The 19,620-nt window shown below is 38.2% G+C and overlaps 1 protein-coding gene and 1 pseudogene across 5 annotated transcripts in view; one reads left to right on the forward strand and one right to left on the reverse strand.

Annotated features, from left to right (window-relative positions):
* Nucleotides 1-19,620, reverse strand: part of LIN54 (lin-54 DREAM MuvB core complex component) — a 65,843-nt gene that overhangs the window by 2,270 nt on the left and 43,953 nt on the right. For all 5 annotated transcript variants that reach the window (XM_006778215.2, XM_006778213.2, XM_015557656.1 and 2 more), the window contains exons 5-12: nucleotides 18,188-18,404; nucleotides 13,805-13,869; nucleotides 12,774-12,971; nucleotides 10,172-10,263; nucleotides 8,782-8,853; nucleotides 7,872-7,974; nucleotides 7,576-7,713; nucleotides 3,288-3,490 (exon numbers count right to left, since the gene is read on the reverse strand). In XM_006778215.2, coding sequence (XP_006778278.1) covers nucleotides 3,288-3,490; nucleotides 7,576-7,713; nucleotides 7,872-7,974; nucleotides 8,782-8,853; nucleotides 10,172-10,263; nucleotides 12,774-12,971; nucleotides 13,805-13,869; nucleotides 18,188-18,404 — 1,088 coding nt within the window. The remainder of the gene's footprint in view (nucleotides 1-3,287; nucleotides 3,491-7,575; nucleotides 7,714-7,871; nucleotides 7,975-8,781; nucleotides 8,854-10,171; nucleotides 10,264-12,773; nucleotides 12,972-13,804; nucleotides 13,870-18,187; nucleotides 18,405-19,620) is intronic.
* LOC102752642 lies at nucleotides 13,083-13,680 on the forward strand (annotated as a pseudogene).

Consider the following 19,620-nt stretch of genomic DNA (forward strand, 5'->3'; position numbering starts at 1 on the left):
AAATGATGTAGAGAAAGAGAGATGATGGGGTGCTGCGTAACTACAAAAGTGGGTGGCACTGTTTCGTTTGGAAATCTGTTGACATTTTCATGATTCACGAGCACACTCAATATCACATTTATGCAATGAGCACAGCACCTACTAAAGAGCTTAAAACCAGTTAGGCCTGGTTTTATGATTGACCATATTTGAAAAATACTGTTCAGAAAATACAACATTTTATATAAAATGTCTTATTACCTAGACAAAGTTATCTAGTTAACTGAAAGATGTAATTCTACATGTTGACTTAATATTTCTGTAACAGAAGTCCTCCCAATTCATAAATGTAAGGTCCAGGAGTGCAGTCTGTTTTACTTACTGCTGTTTCTTCACTGTGTAGAAGTGTCTGACACAAGATACTCCAAAAATATTTGCTGAATGAAAAGATGAATTATTGGGAATTGAAAGCACTATCTCCTGGACAACACTAAAAATAAAGTACTTTCCCATATTTCCATATATTTGTGTGTGTTTTTTTAAATCAAGCACCCCAAAATTTTGCATTGTCCTATCACAACAAACAAAACAAGGGGAAACCAAATACATGGTGTTTCATTCATAAAGACCTGAACTACTGAGTTCTGAATTAGAGCAATTCATCTTGAGGCTTACTATATGTAGCCAAGTGTTAAAAGCTTTCAGGAGACAAAATTGGGTAACCTAAATCTAACCACTAACTCAGCAACTTTTAAGCAGTCAGATAGAAGACAATGGCAAAACAAAAAAAATGAAGTCTTTAATTAAATCCCTCTATGACAAGACAGAGTAATTTAGGATTTAGCCTGGTATACAGTTGTATAGAATTCTTTAAAATATAAAAACTACTTTAAATTAAAAATATTATAATCATGTTAATATTACAATATTGTATAATTAGTAATACTGTGTAATAGTAGTGCTCATATCACATTTGGAAATTAGAAAAAGGAAAGAAAAATTCAAACTTTTGCCACTCAAAGACAAATGTTACATGTTGGTATAACATTTTTAATAGTTGTTCTTACATAGTTTTGATTATATATATAAACAGGTAATATGCAAATTAGCCAGGCATCACAACCAACGCAGGAGGAGGCTGCATCACAACCGCTCAGGAGGAGCTGCCCGTGCAGATGGGCAGGACGGGCTGCGTGCCACCCCCAGCCCCAGTGGACACACACCAGGGGTGGAGGCGTGCTCTGAGTGGTCGCGGAGCACACCCCCAGTGGGTGGCGGCAGTGGCTGAGCAAAGCAACCCCAGTCCCAGATGCCTGGCGGCGCCTGGAGCAAACCAACCCGGGTCCCGGGTGGGTGGCAGTGGCAGCTGTAACGAAGCAGCCAGGTCCTGGGTGCTGGAGGGAAGCCCATGCTGGCAGCCAGGGGAAGGAAGGCCTATTCTTGCACGAATCTTCTTGTATCGGGCCTCTAGTAGTATATTATTTTGTATGCCTTTACACTTTATAATGTAAATATTTCCTCATGGAAATGAGTTGAAAAATTAATTATAAATATTTGAGTGTAGGCAATATCTTTAATCTCCACATGGAGATAGATTTAATATTCTGAAGGGTTATTGGAAGCAAGATGACCAGAAAGGATCCCTTATTAAGATGTCAACCCATTTCTACTTTATTCAGTTAAGAACCATTTGCTGATTATTACAGGTGTAAAAGTTCTTCAGAACTAACAGCTGAAATACGCTGTACAAAAGAAGTCTTACTTTTGTAAGTATTAGATCTTATTTCAACTTAGACATTTTATTTATTTTTTTATATATTTTATTGATTTTTTTCCAGAGAGGAAGGGAGAGAGATAGAGAGTCACGGTTTCGGCAGGGCTATATTTTAAATTATACACCATTTGCAAAGGTCATTGCATTTAATAATTCCTCAAATTAACCTCTAACTACTATAAATCCAAGTCAGTAGACTTGTAGAATAAGGCCCTGCCAAAAACTGCAACAGAGATGCTTTTCTCCTCACAGTCTGTGATAAGGGTGATTTGAAGGCTAAGAAAACAGGCTCAGAGATGAAGTTCTTGTTGAATTCACACACTACTACAGAGCACAGATATATTTAAACTCAGGTCGCCCTGATTTTAAAGGAAGCTCCAGCTTTTCTACTCCAGAGCTCAGCAGTCTAGTGAAATAAGGAGCTATAATAATATAGTGTTTGACTGGCGCTAAGAGGGCACAGAAAAGGCAAGAAAAGGTAATGTGGATGAAACTAAACCTGACCTGCTCAAGGGAGACCTGCATGGCGTCCTTACAGAGTATCCTCAGAGTAACCTTATAAGATGACTTGAAATTAAAAACTTTCTAATTAGCCCTAACAGGTTTGGCTCAGTGGATAGAGCATTGACCTGAGGACTGAAGGGTCCCAGGTTCTATTCCGGTCAAGGGCATGTGCCTTGGTTGTGGGCACATCCCCAGTGGGGGGTGTGCAGGAGGCAGCTGATCGAAGTTTCTAACTCTCTATGCCTCTCCCTTCCTCTCTGGAAAAAAATCAATAAAATATATTAAAAAATAAATAAGTAAATAAAAGCTAGTCATGGAGGGTAGTCCTAGGCCAGTATCTTTCTAGACAAAGGTCAATCTTGACCTTAACTAAGCCAGTCTATTGTCTTTTTGCATTAATGATAACCTTTGGAATGTCAGGGTAATTTGTTTTACCTTTAATCCAATCCCAGAGATTTCCCTACTTTGCTTACTCCCATCTCCCTAATCTATCACCAATGAATTTCATAACACCCTATGCCTCCTCCTTTTATTTTAATGTATAAAATAAGGTGCAAAACTACCGATCTCTGGAGCATTTTCTCAGTCCATTGAGACTTAACTTCCCAGTAATTTTCCTTAGTTTGGCCCAAATAAATTCCTAAAAATTCTTACAGGTCTGGACATTTCCTTACATTGACAGTAAGAAAGTACAAAAATATGGAAAATGACATAACCACTAAGCGATATGAAAAATCTAGTTTTCTTAGAGGTTTGTTAAAGTATATAATTGCTTATTTTAGTAGGGAGAAAGCCAAAGAAATTAAAGCCGAGTGAAATAAAGCATTACTGTGCATTTTAGAACTGTGCAATGTGCCTGAGTGATTTTTCTGTTGCCTTTAAATTCCTTTACAATAAGTAAAGATAGCAAGAAAATGTAAAGATCAGATTTGCAACAACCAAGTATAAACTCAATTTTGTCCAAAAAAACAAACTTTACCAAAAATGAATATTCATGTAATATTATAAAGAGATGACACTATTAACTTACTTTCCTCCTCCGCTACTCAAAGCTGGTGTTGGCCTAGTAAGCAAGTCTGAAATTTGAGAGGATAACTTAGTCTTCGCCGCTGTTTGTTGCTGTACCCTTACTTCAGCTGCATCTGCCAAGTGCATCAATGTCTTCCTTTCTGGGCTTTCTTCAAAATTCTTACAGCCAATACATTTGCATATTGAGGAACACATTATTTTTGCCTAAAAGATTGACAAAAGAAAAGCTTCCAAATCAAAACCAAAACAAGTTACTATAGACTCCCTGATCAAATCAACAGATAACTGGTCAACTGACATAAGATAAAATGGAAACCACTCTTGCTGACAAACACCAAATGGGCTAACTACTCATGTGTGTAGGTAGGTATTCTTAAGTCTGAGAGTGGTGATGCAATGTTTCTGTTTGAGTTCATTTCCCGCCCCCCCCACCACTGTAGATTTTCCTCCTAATATGAAAAACATGTTCTTTATAAAGAATATGAATGACTCACTACAATATTAAAAATAAGGGTCACATAGAATCGAACCACCTCAATCAAGTCATCGTTAACATATTGGTGACCTCCCATTTATGCAAACACACAATACCACATGGAAAGGATTTCATAGTTGCTGTTTTTATTATGAATATCTCCCTCCTTGAACTACCTTCTCCAGATTCCTCAAACCCTTCAAGAGCCCATATTAAATCATAAAAAATATGTAAGTATATGTATATTTATGAAAAAAAAAATAGATATTATGTACACATACATGTACTACCTCACAAATCCTAAAGTCTTTTTCATTTTTTAGTTGGATGGCCATTTGCTTCCAGGTCATGAGTACCACAAACAATGCATAAAAAGATTTTTTGTATATATAATGTTTTTATTTCTATAAACTATATGGACTGAAAAGAGGCCACATGCTAACCTGATAAGCTCAGGGAAGGCCTGCATGGCGGCCTTGCAAACTCAGAGACCTAAAGTAACCTCAAGAATGGTCTGAAATGAAAACTTTTTAAAATATATATATTTTTATTGATTTCAGAGAGGAAGGAAGAGGAAGAGAGAGAAACATCAATAATGAGAATCACTGATAATTGGCTGTCTCCTGCACGCTCTCCCTGGGGATGGAGCCCACAACCCAGGCATGTGCCCTGACGGGGAATCGAAGTATGACCTCCTGGTTCACAGGTCAATATTCAACCACTGAGCCACACTGGTCAGGCTGAAATGAAAACTTTTTAATAAAAAGCAGTTTATATGGCAGGTAGTCATGTCCTAGGCTAGTATCTTGCCTGACAAAAGTCAATCTTTTCCTCAACTTAGCTTGTCTACTGTTTTTTTAAAAAATATATTTCTTTATTGATTTCAGAGAGGAAGGGAAGAGAGATAGAAACATCAATGATGAGAAAGAATCATTGGTCGGCTGCCTCCTGCACATCCCCCACTGGGGATGTGCCGCAACCCAGGCACATGCCCTCGACCGGAATCGAACCTGGGACCCTTCAGTCTGCAGGCTGACTCTCTATCCATTGAGCCAAGCTGGCTAGGGCTTGTCTACTGTGTTTTGCATCTATGACAACATACCTTTGGAAAGTCAGGGTATTTTGCCTTTTGTTCCGGACCTTCAGAGCACAATCTATGCACCAGAGCAGAGTCTACAAATCCTCTCATTGTTATTTTTATTGTGTTAACTGCTGACTATTAACTATCCTGTATTCTCCTATGTAAAAGGTGTATATGTCTATCACTTTTAATATCCTATATAATGAAGAGGTAATATGCAAATTGACCATCACTCCAACACACAAGATGACTGATTCACAGATTTGCTAAACAATTCAATTAAATGATTAGTTCATATCTGTCTGAATAGCATGATTGTTCACTGACACACCAACGAAAGGGTTTCTTTGCCTTTCTGACCTAGCTTTACATCAATTTCCATTTTCTCTCTTTTTGTGGACTTGGTTTTATGGCTTAAAATTTAACATATTCATGGTAATTTTTATATGATATGATTTACTAGCGGAAGCCACCTATTTGATCAGGTGTTCAAACAACAACAAATAATAGAGTCAAGCCCAGCCAGGGTGGCTCAGTGGCTGAACTTTGACCCATGAACCAGGAGGTCACGGTTTGATTCCCAGTCAGGACACATGCCTCGATTATGGACTTGATCCCCAGTAGGAGGCAGCTGATCAATGATTCTCTCTCATCATTGATGTTTCTATTTCTCTTTCCCCCTCTCTTCCTCTCTCTAATATCAATACAAACATAAAATAAAATTTAAAGAAGAGTTAATCTCTTCCAACACTGAATGAAAAACTGGCTTGTTGGACTCAGATTTTAAGAGACTTTAAAAAATAATCTTGATTATATGCAATGTTCACTCATACTGACTTTAGGACTAACAAAATTTACTTTCCTATATTTCCCGAGTGGTTTTTTTGACCTATGCAATACATAAATGAGGAATTCAGTATACAAACCTTTTTAAAAAAATATGTTTTTAAAATTGATTTTTAGAGAAAGAGGAAGGTGGGGAGATAGAGAAAAACATCAATGATGAGAGAGAATCATCAGTCGGCTGTCTCCTGCATGCCCCCTACTGGACATCAAGCTCGCAATCCAGGCATGTGCCCTGATCAAGAGTCAAACCAGTGACCTTTGGTTGCATGGGACAATGCTCAACCAACTGAGCCACACTGTCCAGGGCAGTACACAAATCTTGCATACTCCTGCAGCAGAGCAAACCTTACTAGGGGAGAGTGCAATCCTTGGTGGTATTACCTGACCAAGTGCAAGGCTAGGCCTTCTGCCAAAACTATAAAGTGAAATCTGAAAGAATAAAAATATATCAGATAAGAAGAGCCAACTGTAGGAATGACTCAACTCCAAAGAATCTCATTAAAGAGTTTCAGGTGCACCAAGAAACCAATTACAGCCCTCGCCAGATGGATGGGTTGGTTGGAGCATCGTCCAAGGCACCAAAAGTTAACAGGATTGATTCTTGGGCAGGACAATCCCAGTCGGGGGCACAAACAGGAGGCCACCAATTAATGTTTCTCTTTCACATTGATGTTTCTCTCTAACAAAGAAAGAAAAAGGGAAGGGAGGGAGGGAGATAGGGTGGGAGGGAGGGAAGAGCTAATCTTGGCCTGACTAGATTCTTGTATTTAACCTTGGAATAGAAAAATAATGAACTATATAGTACTTTCTCTGAAACAAGAGGATGATTTACATGGCATCTGTCAAAGGAGTTTCAATTACGTTCTTCAGAAAAGATGCCTGGGTCCTGGCCGGGTGGCTATTTGGTTGGAGTGTCTTCCCGTGCACCAAAAGGTGGTGGCTCCATCCCATCCGGGAACAAATGGCAGGTAATCGATGGATGTTTCCCCTCCCCTGCCTCTCTCCCTCCCTTCTTCCCTTCCTCTCTCTCTAAAAGTCAATAAAAATATATCCTCAGGTGAGGATTTAAAAAAAAAGATTCCTGATGAATAAATAAAAACAGCCAGTTGAGTGGGGTGATAAAGAGTAAAAACAGATGCAATCACTTCACAATGACCAATAACTTTTTCTAGCAATATTTTACATTCCTCCTTTCCTGTTTTTATGTTAACAAAGCAAACTTCTTAACATAATTTACTTTTCCACAGAGCAGTGTTCTTCAATAGTGCACTATTGGCAATATAAATCTTTATTTTCAGGACTATACCCTGAAATGCAGGCTATTTTGCATCTATATACATTTCAAAAAGCCCATGGGGGACAGACTGGGTAGTATTGACCTTCAGCTGAGAACCACTATAGAGTTTCCCATCCACTCTGACATTATTTTTATTGAAAATCTGATTTGGATACTTCCATGTATAATGATCAAGAAGTTATGAACTGGTAAAGCAGCTAATGAGATCCCAAACTGTAATGACAAAACTAAACCACAGGCATACCTCAGAGATATTGCAGGTTTGGTTCCAGACCACTGCAAGCGAGTTGTAATCTTTTTGCTGTGGAGTGTTTTGCTTTAATTTGTAAAAAAAACCCAAGAACCTCGACATCTGTGAAGCACAGTAAAGCTAGGTGCAATAAAACGAGGTAGGCCTGTATTGCTCTCTGAGCCTTGCTTGGGGAGGCCAGAAGGTCTTGCTCAAATGAGGGCCCTTGTGCCAACTATGCGTATCTTCATACTCCAATAGCAAAGCAATCTCCCAATTTTCAAGTGAAATTTTATAGTATGCTCTTTCTAACGTGATTTTCAAAAGATGGCTACATTACTTTCCCCAGCCAGCACCTCACCTCATAGCATTCACAGTAGTTTTTAAGACATCCTGAGCGTTTGCAATTACATCCTTTGCTGTGACGTCGATCTGATTCTCCCTCCTTTCCTTTTCCTATTTTAGGCTTAAAAGCTTCTGGATTTCTGTCAAGGCATGCCTATCAAAACAGAGCACATACCAAGTGATGTTAAATCACAGGAAATTAAATTTAAATATTGCAAAGGGGAGTTAATTTTCCTTGTAAAACAAAGAGTTCCACATAAAACAGGTGAAAACTAAAATTTTCATCAGTTAAATGAAATAAAAAATAATCACCTTTATTGCTTTTTGCCTTTCATTTTCATGTTCCAAATTATTGTAACAATTAGTACAATTGCAGTTGTTGCAAAATTCACCATTTGCAAAGCAATCACAATATCTGGAATATAAAAGTTGGTGTAAGTTATATTAAAAAAGTCATTTTTAAAATAAACAAAACTATAAATTATCTGATTTAATAGCATTATACACGTGATAAGACATTTTAGAAATGTACTCAGTGCTACCCAGTTAGAGTTAACATATACTGTCAACTACATGATAAAGCTCAAAATTAAAGTCACTGGCTCCTAGAATTTTACTTTAGAAATTTAGTTCCAGTAGTAACAGCTGTCAACACTAGAGCTACACGATTCTGTGTGCCCCCAAGGTAAGTTATTTCAAAATCACGAAAAAGGAGAAATATGGGTTATATTTTGTTAGTGGAACCTGCTCACTTGAATGAACTACTGCCATGCTTCTTTGGATTCTAAACTCCCACATGGCCAATGCTTTTCATTTAATTGTTTCATGTCAAATCTCTTACTTCAGTATTAATAAGCAAATTAATCATCCAATAATTTTAAGACTACTCAGAGTATCACCTCAAAGAGACCAAATGATAAAGGTCATAAATAAGATAAAATTTATTATTAATGAGGACAGAGACTACGTCTGTCTCCTGCTGCTGTGTCCCTAACTCCTACTCCTGTGCCTCATCTATGGTAAAGACCCTACAATTATTTTTTCCTGAATGAATGAAACAGTATTTTCACACTATCATACTCTCAAACATTCACACTTGTATGTTTCTTTAAATTACTTAGACTTACGGAATTGGTCTATAAAGCAATTTTAGTTAACTATATTTATTTTTAAAAGCATTTTTGGGAATATCAAATGAGGAAACAGTAGCAAAAAGACTTACAATTTCAAACACAGCGATTTTGTACAATTACAGGGCTTTCTGGGCCGACTGGCAGACTCTGATGGGATTATACTATACAGACACACAAAAAAAGATACACATTTTAATCAGTTAAAAGTATTCAAAATTAATAAAGTCTCGGACCTGTAAATTCCTCCTAAGACAAAGCTTTAACAAATGTATAAATCTCTAATAAAAGTTTGCTATGTTGTTCCATTTACATTAAGTTCAAAAGCAAGTTGTAACATGAAAACATAGGCAGAGAGTCAAGATATGAGGGGGGGGCACATTATCGGCCCTGGCCAGTGTGGCTCAGTTGGTTGGGCATCATCCCTGTGCACCAAAAGGTTGCCAGTTTGATTCCTGGTCAGGGCACATGCCCAAGTTGCAGGCTCGATCCCCAGTGCGGGGTGAGCACTCTCAAATCGATGTTTCTCTCTCTCTCCTTTCCTCTCTCTCTCAAAGTCAGTAAAAAATCCTTTAAAAAAAAAAAACATTATCAATAACTTCTACAGAACATTCCACAAAAAATACTCTTCCTTCAGAGAACTAAAGTTTAAATCTCCCCAAAACTTTTCAGAATTAATTATAAAAGATAGTGAGTAGAAAAGAGTTCATGGAGCTGGAATTTTGGAGGGGAGAGGTAAGACTAGTTCATCCAACATTGCAAAGGCAACAAACAACAGATTAAACACACACACACACACACACACACACACAACAAAAAAAGCAAGGACCCAACAAAACAATTTAAAAGCCAATATCCTTTAAAAAATATATTCAGGGTGGGAAAAGGAGAGAAGAGGGGAGACAGAGAGAGAATAAAGCATGTGGAAAAATTAATATATTCAAGAAAAAGAAAGTTGGGACTTCTCTTTTATTTTTTGGATGAGCTACTAATATATTTAATACATGAAAATAAATACATGACTCTTAAAATTTAAAAAGTCCACCCACACATCACCAAGAACCCCCTTTCACTCCCCGACACCATTCCTGGGAAAACTCCAGCGGCCTCCAGACTCAGCTGGAAACTCATCCTGAGCAGAAAGCTTGGTTTGTAGGGGAGGAGAAGGAATTCTCCAGGTTTTCAAAAATATCATTATTCACACTTGGTGGCAAGACAATGTGTGGGAATGATGGAGGAGATGAGGGCCTCTGGCGGCGGGGGGGAGCCCTGGGTTGGCACTGATACAGTGTTGGATATGACAAAACTAGAACAGGCATCTCAAGGGATGGCCCTCAAATAAGATATTTGGGAGTTCTTTTGACTATCTCACATAGCTTTAAGGGGGAAAAAAATCAAATAAATGTATCTTGAAATATATATATTTGATGCTGCATTTAACCTGATCCAACAATTTAACTTACATATTTTCCAAATACTCACCCATTGAATGGAAGCCTTGCCTGGGTCTGGACACCTGATGTACCAGTAAAGTTAGAGCTGCTTGCTATAGACACATATGAAGACTGCTGTAGCTACATGTAAAGAAAGATAATTTTAGACCATATTTACAAAAATGGACAATAGTCGCAGATATAGTTATCAGTGAGAAGCACAAATTCATTTACTAAAACAGAAAAAATAAAATGAAAAATCTCATGCAAACATACTACCTCAAGGCAGCTTTTCTAAAGATCCAAACTAATATTAGAGGTAAAAACAATGTGAACATTTTAAAGTACAACATGGTACAAATACAGTAGGTCCTCAGGTTACATTGAGGATCCATTTCTACAGCGCAACGAAACGTGATTTTCGCCGTAAATCAGAACCCACCTACATAAGCACCTACGTCACTCACATGGAGCACATACACAGCAGTAATGAAGTGAAACAGTAAAAAAAATTTGAAAGGAAGATAACAATTCCTGACCTTTACTTGTGGTAAATAAATAATAAAAAACATAAAGTGCATACGTCAAAATGACGGAACTTTTTTTTAAAATAAATACTGTAAATGGGAGATGGCGATATAACCACGAAACAACATACATTGAGTCCGACGTAACCCAAGGACTGCCTGTATAATAAATTTTTCATAGAGGAGTATCTTATTAGAATTAGAAAATTCCCTAAAAGTACTGTAATCTCTTGTATTGGCTAGAAAAATGCAATGTAAATAAAATTTACTATATTGATCATTCATCACATTGCAAGTTATAAAAAATGAGAAGTTACATGCACAATAATTAAGTTTCTATTTTACACTGATTTCTAAACATAAAAGAGATGCTAATGATAAAAATACTGAACATTAATGGTATTTAAAAATTAGTAGCCACACACCATACACCAAAGTACATTTCATTAAAGTAGATAGGTTTCTGTTTCTCCTCTTACAAGCTGAAAAAATCAACAATTCAATAGCTTAGAACATGGTACTAATTTGCTTGACTCTTAACTTTCTAAAAGTGTTGTTATTGATTTTAGAGAGAAAGGGAGAGGAATAGAGACTTTGACAAGAGAGAAACATTGACTGGCTGCCTCCTGCACAGCCCCTCCTGGGGATTAAGCCCAAAACCCAGGCATGTGTCCTGACCAGGAATGGAACCAGTGACCTCTTGGTTCATGGGTCAATGCTCAACCACTGAACAACCTGACTGGGCAAATTTGCTTGACTCTGATATGAAAAAGAAAACTTCTGCTTCCTAGAAGCAGCACACCTAATCTAAGCCAGCCAACTGGATAATCTGTGGCTTTGATCTAAAGATGGACAAAATGGCCCTAACTGGTTTGGCTCAGTGGATAGAGCATCGGCCTGCAGACTGAAGGGTCCTAGGTTTGATTCCGGTCAAGAGCATGAACCTTGGTTGCGGGCACATCCCCAGTAGGAGGTATGCAGGAGGCAGCTGATCGATGTTTCTCTCTCATCGATGCTTCTAACTCTCTATCCCTCTCCCTTCCTCTCTGTAAAAAATCAATAAAAAAAAAAATAATAATAAAGATGAACAAAATGAGTCTGGACAGATCACTCAAGACATGTCACCTGGAAATCCATTTAACAGTCTATTTTCCAAGAACAAGTCAGTGGCTTTATATTCATAAATGAAGAAGAGCTTTATTAGCGTCACAGTCCTTTCTGAATTCATTTGGACTCTGATAATTTAACTTCATCTTATTTTCTCTTACATCTATACTAGAGGCCCTGGTGCACAAAATTCTTGCGGGGGGTTGGGGGGTGGCCCACAGCCCGGCCTGAAACCTCTTCCAATCCAGGACCCCTTGGACATCCCTCTCGCAATCCAGGACCACTGGCTTCTAACTGCTCGCCTGCCTGATCGCCCCCAACCACTCTGCCTGCTTGCCTGATCACCCCTAACTGCTCGCTTGCCTGCCTGATCATCCCTAACCACTCTGCCTGCCTGCCTGATCCCCCTAACCACTCTACCTCAGCCCCCGCCGCTGTGGCTTTGTCCAGGAGGACGTCCAGAAGGTTGTTCGGCTGTCTGGTCTAATTAGCATATTATGCTTTTATTATCATAGATGGTCTTGCCCTCTCATCAACCTGCTCTCAGCTCCAAATTGTCTAACTTATATATTTGACTTGTGCTTTATATTTCTCAACGTTAAGAATACACAAAAATAAACTCAGAAGTTTTCATTAACATTTCAAGATTTTGGAAAGTGCCATCTTAACACATTGTATGCGGGAAACGTATTTATACGTTTCACTTATATGTTTTACGTTGACTGGTAGTAGAGCGTGGGACACGTATTAATACGATTTTTATAGACTAGCGGTAGAATGCGGGTACCATATAAATACGTAAACTAAAGTTATCGTAATTTTACTGAACGTTGCCATTTGCGCAAAAAATTAGCAAAAATGGCCCGCGCCACCTGTTAGCGCCCGATAAAAACTACCCGCAAACAATGTGTTAATACTGAGTTAGATGGTTTGAGTCATTTTCAGAATGTGACAATGCTATCCATCTTAGACCTAATATCCTTTTGGAAGTGCAATGACTTCATTTTTGCCTCATACCTGAGTAACATACTGAGCTGGAAGCACTGCGTAACCCACATTCCCTGTCCCTGGAGCCGGTGCCAGCACCGTGCCTGGCGGCAGGTTAGTGAGGTTTGGCTGGATCTGTGGCAGTGGGGTGGCAGGCATGATGAGCCGTTGCTGTGGCTGGCTAGTAGTAACGATTTGTGAAGTTGGATTAATTGGTTTTGGAACAACCTAAAAAAAAGGAAGATCAAATAATTACAAAAATAAATTTTATGATTTTCCAATTCAATATACATCTCTCATACTTAAATCTTAACTTTCACCCATGGGTAAGGCAGGAAGATGGTGGCTGCAAAGAAGATTAAAAAGCTGCCCGGCCAGTGTGACTTGATGATTGAGTGTTGACCTATGAACCAGGAGGTTAAGGTTTGATTCCTGGTCAGGGCACATGCCTGGATAACGGGCTCAATCCCCGGTGGGGGGCATGCAGGAGGCAGCTGATCAATGATTCTTTCTCATCATTGGTTTCTGTCTCTTTCTCCCTCTCCCTTCCTCTTTGAAATCAATAAAATATATTTAAAAAAAAAATAAAAAATAAAATAAAATATATATATGTATATATTTTTTAAAGTGGCTGGAGTCAATCAATTCTAGGCTATAACTTGCTATGAAAACTGGGAAGTACATGCTGGGGTACAAGCAGCCTCTAAAAATTATCAGACAAGGCAAAGTGAAACTGATCACCCTTGCCAGCAACTGTCCAGTCTTAGGAAGTCTGAAATAGAGCGCTATGCCATGTTGGCCAAGCCTAGTGTCCATCACTACAGTGGCAATGACATTGCACTGGACACAGCATGTGAAGGTTATGCACACTGCTATCGCTGCTCCAGGTGATTCTGCTATCATTAGAAGCAGCAAAGAACAGACTGGTGAAAAGTAAATCAGGCATTTTCCTTTAAAAAACTGGCCAAAGCTTAATTTTTAAAAAAATATCTTAACTTTCAATGTTAAAAGTAAATTGTCTGTTTGGGAGATACTGAGAAAAGAAGTTATGTGATACTCACTTGTTTGACAGTCTGTGTAAGTGGAACTGACATCCGCACTGGAGTGGTGCTAACCACAGGCTTTGCTTTTTTAGAAAGGGGGGAAAAAGGTATAATTTACTTCCATACAATAATATTTAAAACATTTAAGGTTCTTAGCTCTCTCAAGATAGCCTCATGAAAGAGCTTAAAGAATTCCAACCTGTTTCTTATTAGGAGCAATCCTAAACCATCTACCAAGAAACTTTTATCAAAATTCCTTAACCCATCTACCAGGTAGATATAGTCACTTTATGAGGGAATGTTTCTCATTTAAAACATTCTTCTAAAAATACTTCAATGTGTGTGCAGATGATTTATACATTCACTACTAAATACAGTCAGATGAAATGTTGCATAAACTTAAAAACCTCCCATTCAGGAGCTTGGGTAACAATGCTATTCTGTACTATTTCTAATTGCTATGTTCGTATTTAAATTAAAGAAAACATCATCCTTGTTTAAGTCATTATTTACAAAGTACCTACTAGAAGGTAGTATAGAATGAAGGTTAAGAATATGTGTGGGCAACCTAGTCAGTTTGGCTCAGTGGATAGAGCATCCGGCCTGCGGACTGAAGGGTCCCGGGTTCGATTCCAGTTAAGGGCACAAGCCCCGGTTGTGAGCTGAATCCCCAGTAGGGAGCGTGCAGGAGGCAGCCAATCCATGATTCTCTCCCATCACTGATGTTTCTATCTCTCTCTCCCTCTCCCTTCCTCTCTGAAATCAAAAATATATTTTTTAAAAATTGGTTTTAAGCCGAAACCGGTTTGGCTCAGTGGATATTTAAAAAATTGATTTTAAAAAAGAATATGGGTGGGCTCATAAGTCATCTGACCCTGAGATTCTAATTCCAACTACTTAAACTCTCTTTGTCTGCATCTCCATCTGCAATATGGAGATAGTAACTCCTTTAAAATTTAGGTATAAGGATTAAATATGTTAACTCATAAAAATTTATTTAAAAAGTGCCCAACACATAGTTAAGTGCTTAATAAATGTTAGATGCTGTTATTACTGTTGTTATTACTACAAACATTACTACTATATAAATGGCATTGTGGACAGCATCCCAGGGAAACTAAAGTACAAGACACCTGCTGAAAGAGATTACATTAAGTAGAGCAGATTAGACAGTACCAAATCAAATAAATCCTGTTAAAAAAGAAAGTGCTGTGGGAATTCAAATGAGACAGAACATACATGTGATTGGCAGAGGATGGGAGTATGGAAAGAATGCACTGAGGACAGAGTGTCCTGAGACAGGTCCTGACCAGTGGACAGGCTGCAGAGAGGGCACACAGCCCAGAGGAGGACATTCCATGCAGGGACAGAAGCATGAGAAGTGGAGGCTCGATGCCGGGAAGGTGCAAAGCATTTCACAAAAATGTTGGTGAACAGACCAGTTTGGTTGGAACCAAGGATTAAAATAGGCAAGCACAAGCAAAAATCAGATTGCAGCCATTTTGAAGACCTTGAATGTTAAGGTAGAAGTCTATTTTTAATTCAGTAGGCAATGAGAAGTTTCTAACAATTCTGAAGTGCTCCAGAAATACTATTTGGAATAGGGGAAAAAACCCCACAAAAAACAAACAAACCAAAAAAAAAAACAAAACAAACACCAAACACACCTGTATTTGAAAGTGTAAATGCGTAAAACAGAATAGAGTTGCAAGAAACAAGAAAAGCTAAAAAGAATGCAACAAATGAGGGTCTGATCTGGGGTGATAGTGCTGGGAATGGAAAGAGAACAGCTGTAGAGACATGATAGAGGTGAAAGGAGCAGGAATTATCCACCATTTGGATGGCAGAATTGCAGGTATAAGGGAAAAAACGTCATTGCTAAGCTTTCAAGTGACTGGGAAAATGACAGCTATTAAAACTAAAAATACAAGGATGAGCTGATTTAAAGGGAAAATGAAACCTGACATAGAGAAATGCTATGATAAAATTCAGGACTGGCACTACACCTATTATGTTTGGACTGAAAGAAATACAATGTGTGCTACTATCACCACTTCCATAGTCTAAAAAAGGGATTTAGAAAGAACAGCCCTTAGGTTTTTACTTATGCAAATGATTGAGCCTGGTCTGAAAGGGAGGTTGAGATAATGGGATCTAAACTGCTCTGAACTGTAAAAGAAAAAGAAAAAAGACTTCCTTTGATAGAAAGGCTGGGAGGATTGATGGCTGAAGAGGAGAAGTTGAGTCCTGGAAGAACATTAGAGAACTCTGACCTAAAAGGGAGCAGGCCCATGCAGCAAGGTGACCAACCAGGGAGAAGAGGGAAGGACGACAACCTCCAGAAAATGTACAGTTAGTGATGATGACTGCATATCTCTAAATATACAAAAAGCCACCAGGCAGTATGCAAGTAGATATGAATTATCTATAATAATAAAAGCATAATATGCTAATTAGACCAGATGACCTTCCGGATGAAGCTGGGGCTTCGAGGGAAGCCCGAGTCCCAGATGCTGGAGGAAAGCCAGTGCTGGCAGCCAGAGAAAGGTGGTGCCGGCAGCCGGGGGAAGGCAGAATTTCGTGCATCGGGCCTCTAGTATCTCAATAAAGATGCTATACAAAGAGTGTATGACCATGAATTTATAGGAGCAGTGACATCTGATACCTGATTTGAAAGTTTCCTGTTCTGTTTGATTCTCCTCAGTTATTTTATCTTTTAGTAAAATTTTAATAACCATTGTTGACTGGTCTCAGCAATACTATAAGGAATTAAAAGCCTGAATTCATGCTTGAGACACCGAAGAGTGGGCTCCCTATACCACTTGCACACAGAGCAGCAATTCTGAAGCAAATCCAACAACTAAAAGAACACAAGAGCCCTAGCTCATTTGGCTCAGTGGATAGAGCATTGGCCTGCAGACTGAAGGGTCCCAGGTTCGATTCCAGTCAAGGGCACATGCCTGGGTTGCGGGCTCAATCCCCAGTAGGGGGCAAGCAGGAGCCAGCCGATCAATGATTCTCTCTCATCATTGATGTTTCTATCTCTCTCCCCCTCTCTTTTCCTCTCTGAAATCAATAAAAATAAACAAACAAACAAACAACGCAAGAAGTTCCTAGTGATCTGTGAAATAATGGGGAAGAGGTGTGTGGCTTGTCCACAAACTGATGATTCTTATTTGGAGAATAAAGGAAGGATAATTGTCCCTGTGCTTGAGCACACACAGAGCTTGAAACTTTGGGAACTCTAGGTTTCCATTAGCTTGGCATCTGCATTCTGCATCTTAACTGAAAGCTGGGGAATGAAGAAAACAGAACACTTCTAAATTACCTAGGGAGGGGGGGGCGTCATATTAATGTTCTATACCTAAGTGAGCGGTCCTTATCTCTCCTTCTCTTTATCTTTACAGCAGTCTCATTTCACTACTACTGCAGTTTTCATAGAAGCTGACATAATCTTTTTGTTTTTAACAGGAATTCTGAACAATCCTTTTAGAAAGCCCCTTCCAAACTTCAGAAACCATACCTGCAAGTTCTTAAGACTTTAATTTCTTAAACTGATTTCCTCCTTCACCAAGATGGTAGGAGATTATATTCTAAAAAGGTTAAATAAGCATCTTCTGGTCTTTCTACAGTGCTGCCTACCATCCAGCCAGCAATTAACAGTATGCAGCCTTTGAATACTATGGCTTTGTATGGCTTTGGTGGGAAAATGTATAAGTTGAGCCCAATTCTCTTTTGCATAAATAAATCACTCATAGGAAATCAAGCCCTTGGAAAGACATATTGAGCTATAAACTGTCCTAATCCTTTCACACTATTCAATTTTTAAGTAAATATGAAGAAAGGTTATGTGCGTGGGTATTTCAGGTGGCAGAAAAGATTAAACATAAAACAGAAAATGGAAGGACTATACTAATAAACAGAAATACCCTCCAGAAAAAAATATAACTGAGCAAAATAAAAGCATATTTTAATGACTTTTTATTGGCAATTACAGATTCAAAATATGAAAGTGAAATAAATTTTTACTTACCATTTATACCTTGCCTACTGATTATTTCAACTGACCCAAAGTGTATCAAACATCTTCATAATTTAGAAAATAAGATAAATAATTTGGTTCCATCTAAATTTATCTCACTGGCATAAGTGGTAGGCTTTTAAACTAACAATAAAATGGCCAACTGCAAATAATTATGATTATCTGGTAGCATAGCACACTGTGCACCAACTTCTAGCAGAATGAAACACTATGGTCATATACAACTGATTCTATTTCACTGCTTCCTAATTCAAACTGTCAGCTGAAGTGCCATAATTAATCAGATCAGCAAGAAAAGGACTGATGTTTTTTAATAATGTTCAAAGCATTAATTACTATTTTAAAAAACGATTACTAACCTTGCTGAAGAGGCTGAGTGTTTGTACTGGGATTCTGACTAACTGGCTGGGTTGAGCTACTGGCTGTTGTGGCAGTAACAAGTCGGACATAATGAAACTTGCTTCCAGGCACTTGGATCTGCTGGACATTTGGAGCAGTTGCCAGAGGAATAATTGTCTTAAACTGTGATGTGCTCACGCCTCCAACAGTGATGGTCTGCACAGCTGATTTCACTGCCTATTAAACAATACAACATGGCTTCATTAATCTGGTATTTAACTTTCCTATACCTTTTAATTTAAGACAATCACTCAAGTTAAAGCATGTTCCTGTAGTTCATCAAACACTGTTCAAAGGACAACCTGTTCAAAGAGAAATGAAAAGAATAGCAATGAATACAGGAGTGAAACCGCAATTAATGAGTTTTGTCTTCCATCTCTAATAGTTACCTTCCTTGACAATCCAGGTCAGATGACTTGCTATAAAAAAGTTATTGCTTAAATTACAAAAACTTATACAATTTTGTTCATACCAGGTAAAATGTATAAGAAAAAGATTATTTTAAACTCCAAGAATTAAGCTTCATATTCAACACTGAGAAAAAAGGATAAAGATATTTGGTTTTGTCACTACCCACCAAATTAACTGACAAATTTCAGTTCCCCATGTTCTAAAAGAAAAAGAAACCCAAAAGAAAAGTCCTTTTAAAGTATAGTCATTTCTGAAAGGCTTAGAACACCACATATACAAATGTACCCACTAACATATGGGTAGGACACCAAATTTAGTCCAGAATTACACCAACTTTGTCTAGGGAAACTAATTTCGGGTGATTCAGATCTGAGTCAATATAATCATTTTTAATTTTCTCCTTCAGTCTGACAAAAAGTTAACATGACTTCCTAAAAAGCTAAGCGAAACATCAGAGGCAGAAGAAAACTAACATCTTTTAAGTTTCTCCAACCAATGTTGTTTAATCAATGTATAGTGGACTGTCATACAAAGCAAAGGTCCTGACAAGATTCTCCAACTACTTCTGTAGAATTATTTTATAAGGAATTACATCCCTACTATTCTTCAAAAATCCCTCATGCTAAAGGGTAGTTAACATGATGGAGATCTATATTCATTATATGAATAATTTATAAAAAACAATTCTGAAGAATTTGAGGATTTCTTTAAAAGCCCAGGAAATTAAAAAAGGAGAATGTCATTTAGTTTGGAAACTCTATAGGTGACAGTCAAAGGAGATTATTTCAGCATCAAATAATTCACATGTTATCATTAGGCAGAGATACCACAAAGCAGATTTAAAATAAAGATCCTATATAATAAAGAGGTAATATGCAAAATTGCTGGCAATGGGGGGCAGTTAGGGGCGACTAGGCTGGCAGAGGGGGCAGTGAGAAGCGATCAGGCCGGCATGCAGAGACAGTGAGGGGCGATTAGGCCA

The sequence above is a fragment of the Myotis davidii genome, unplaced genomic scaffold (genome assembly GCF_000327345.1).
Source record: "Myotis davidii unplaced genomic scaffold, ASM32734v1 scaffold449, whole genome shotgun sequence".
In the NCBI taxonomy this organism is placed as follows: Eukaryota; Metazoa; Chordata; class Mammalia; order Chiroptera; family Vespertilionidae; genus Myotis; species Myotis davidii.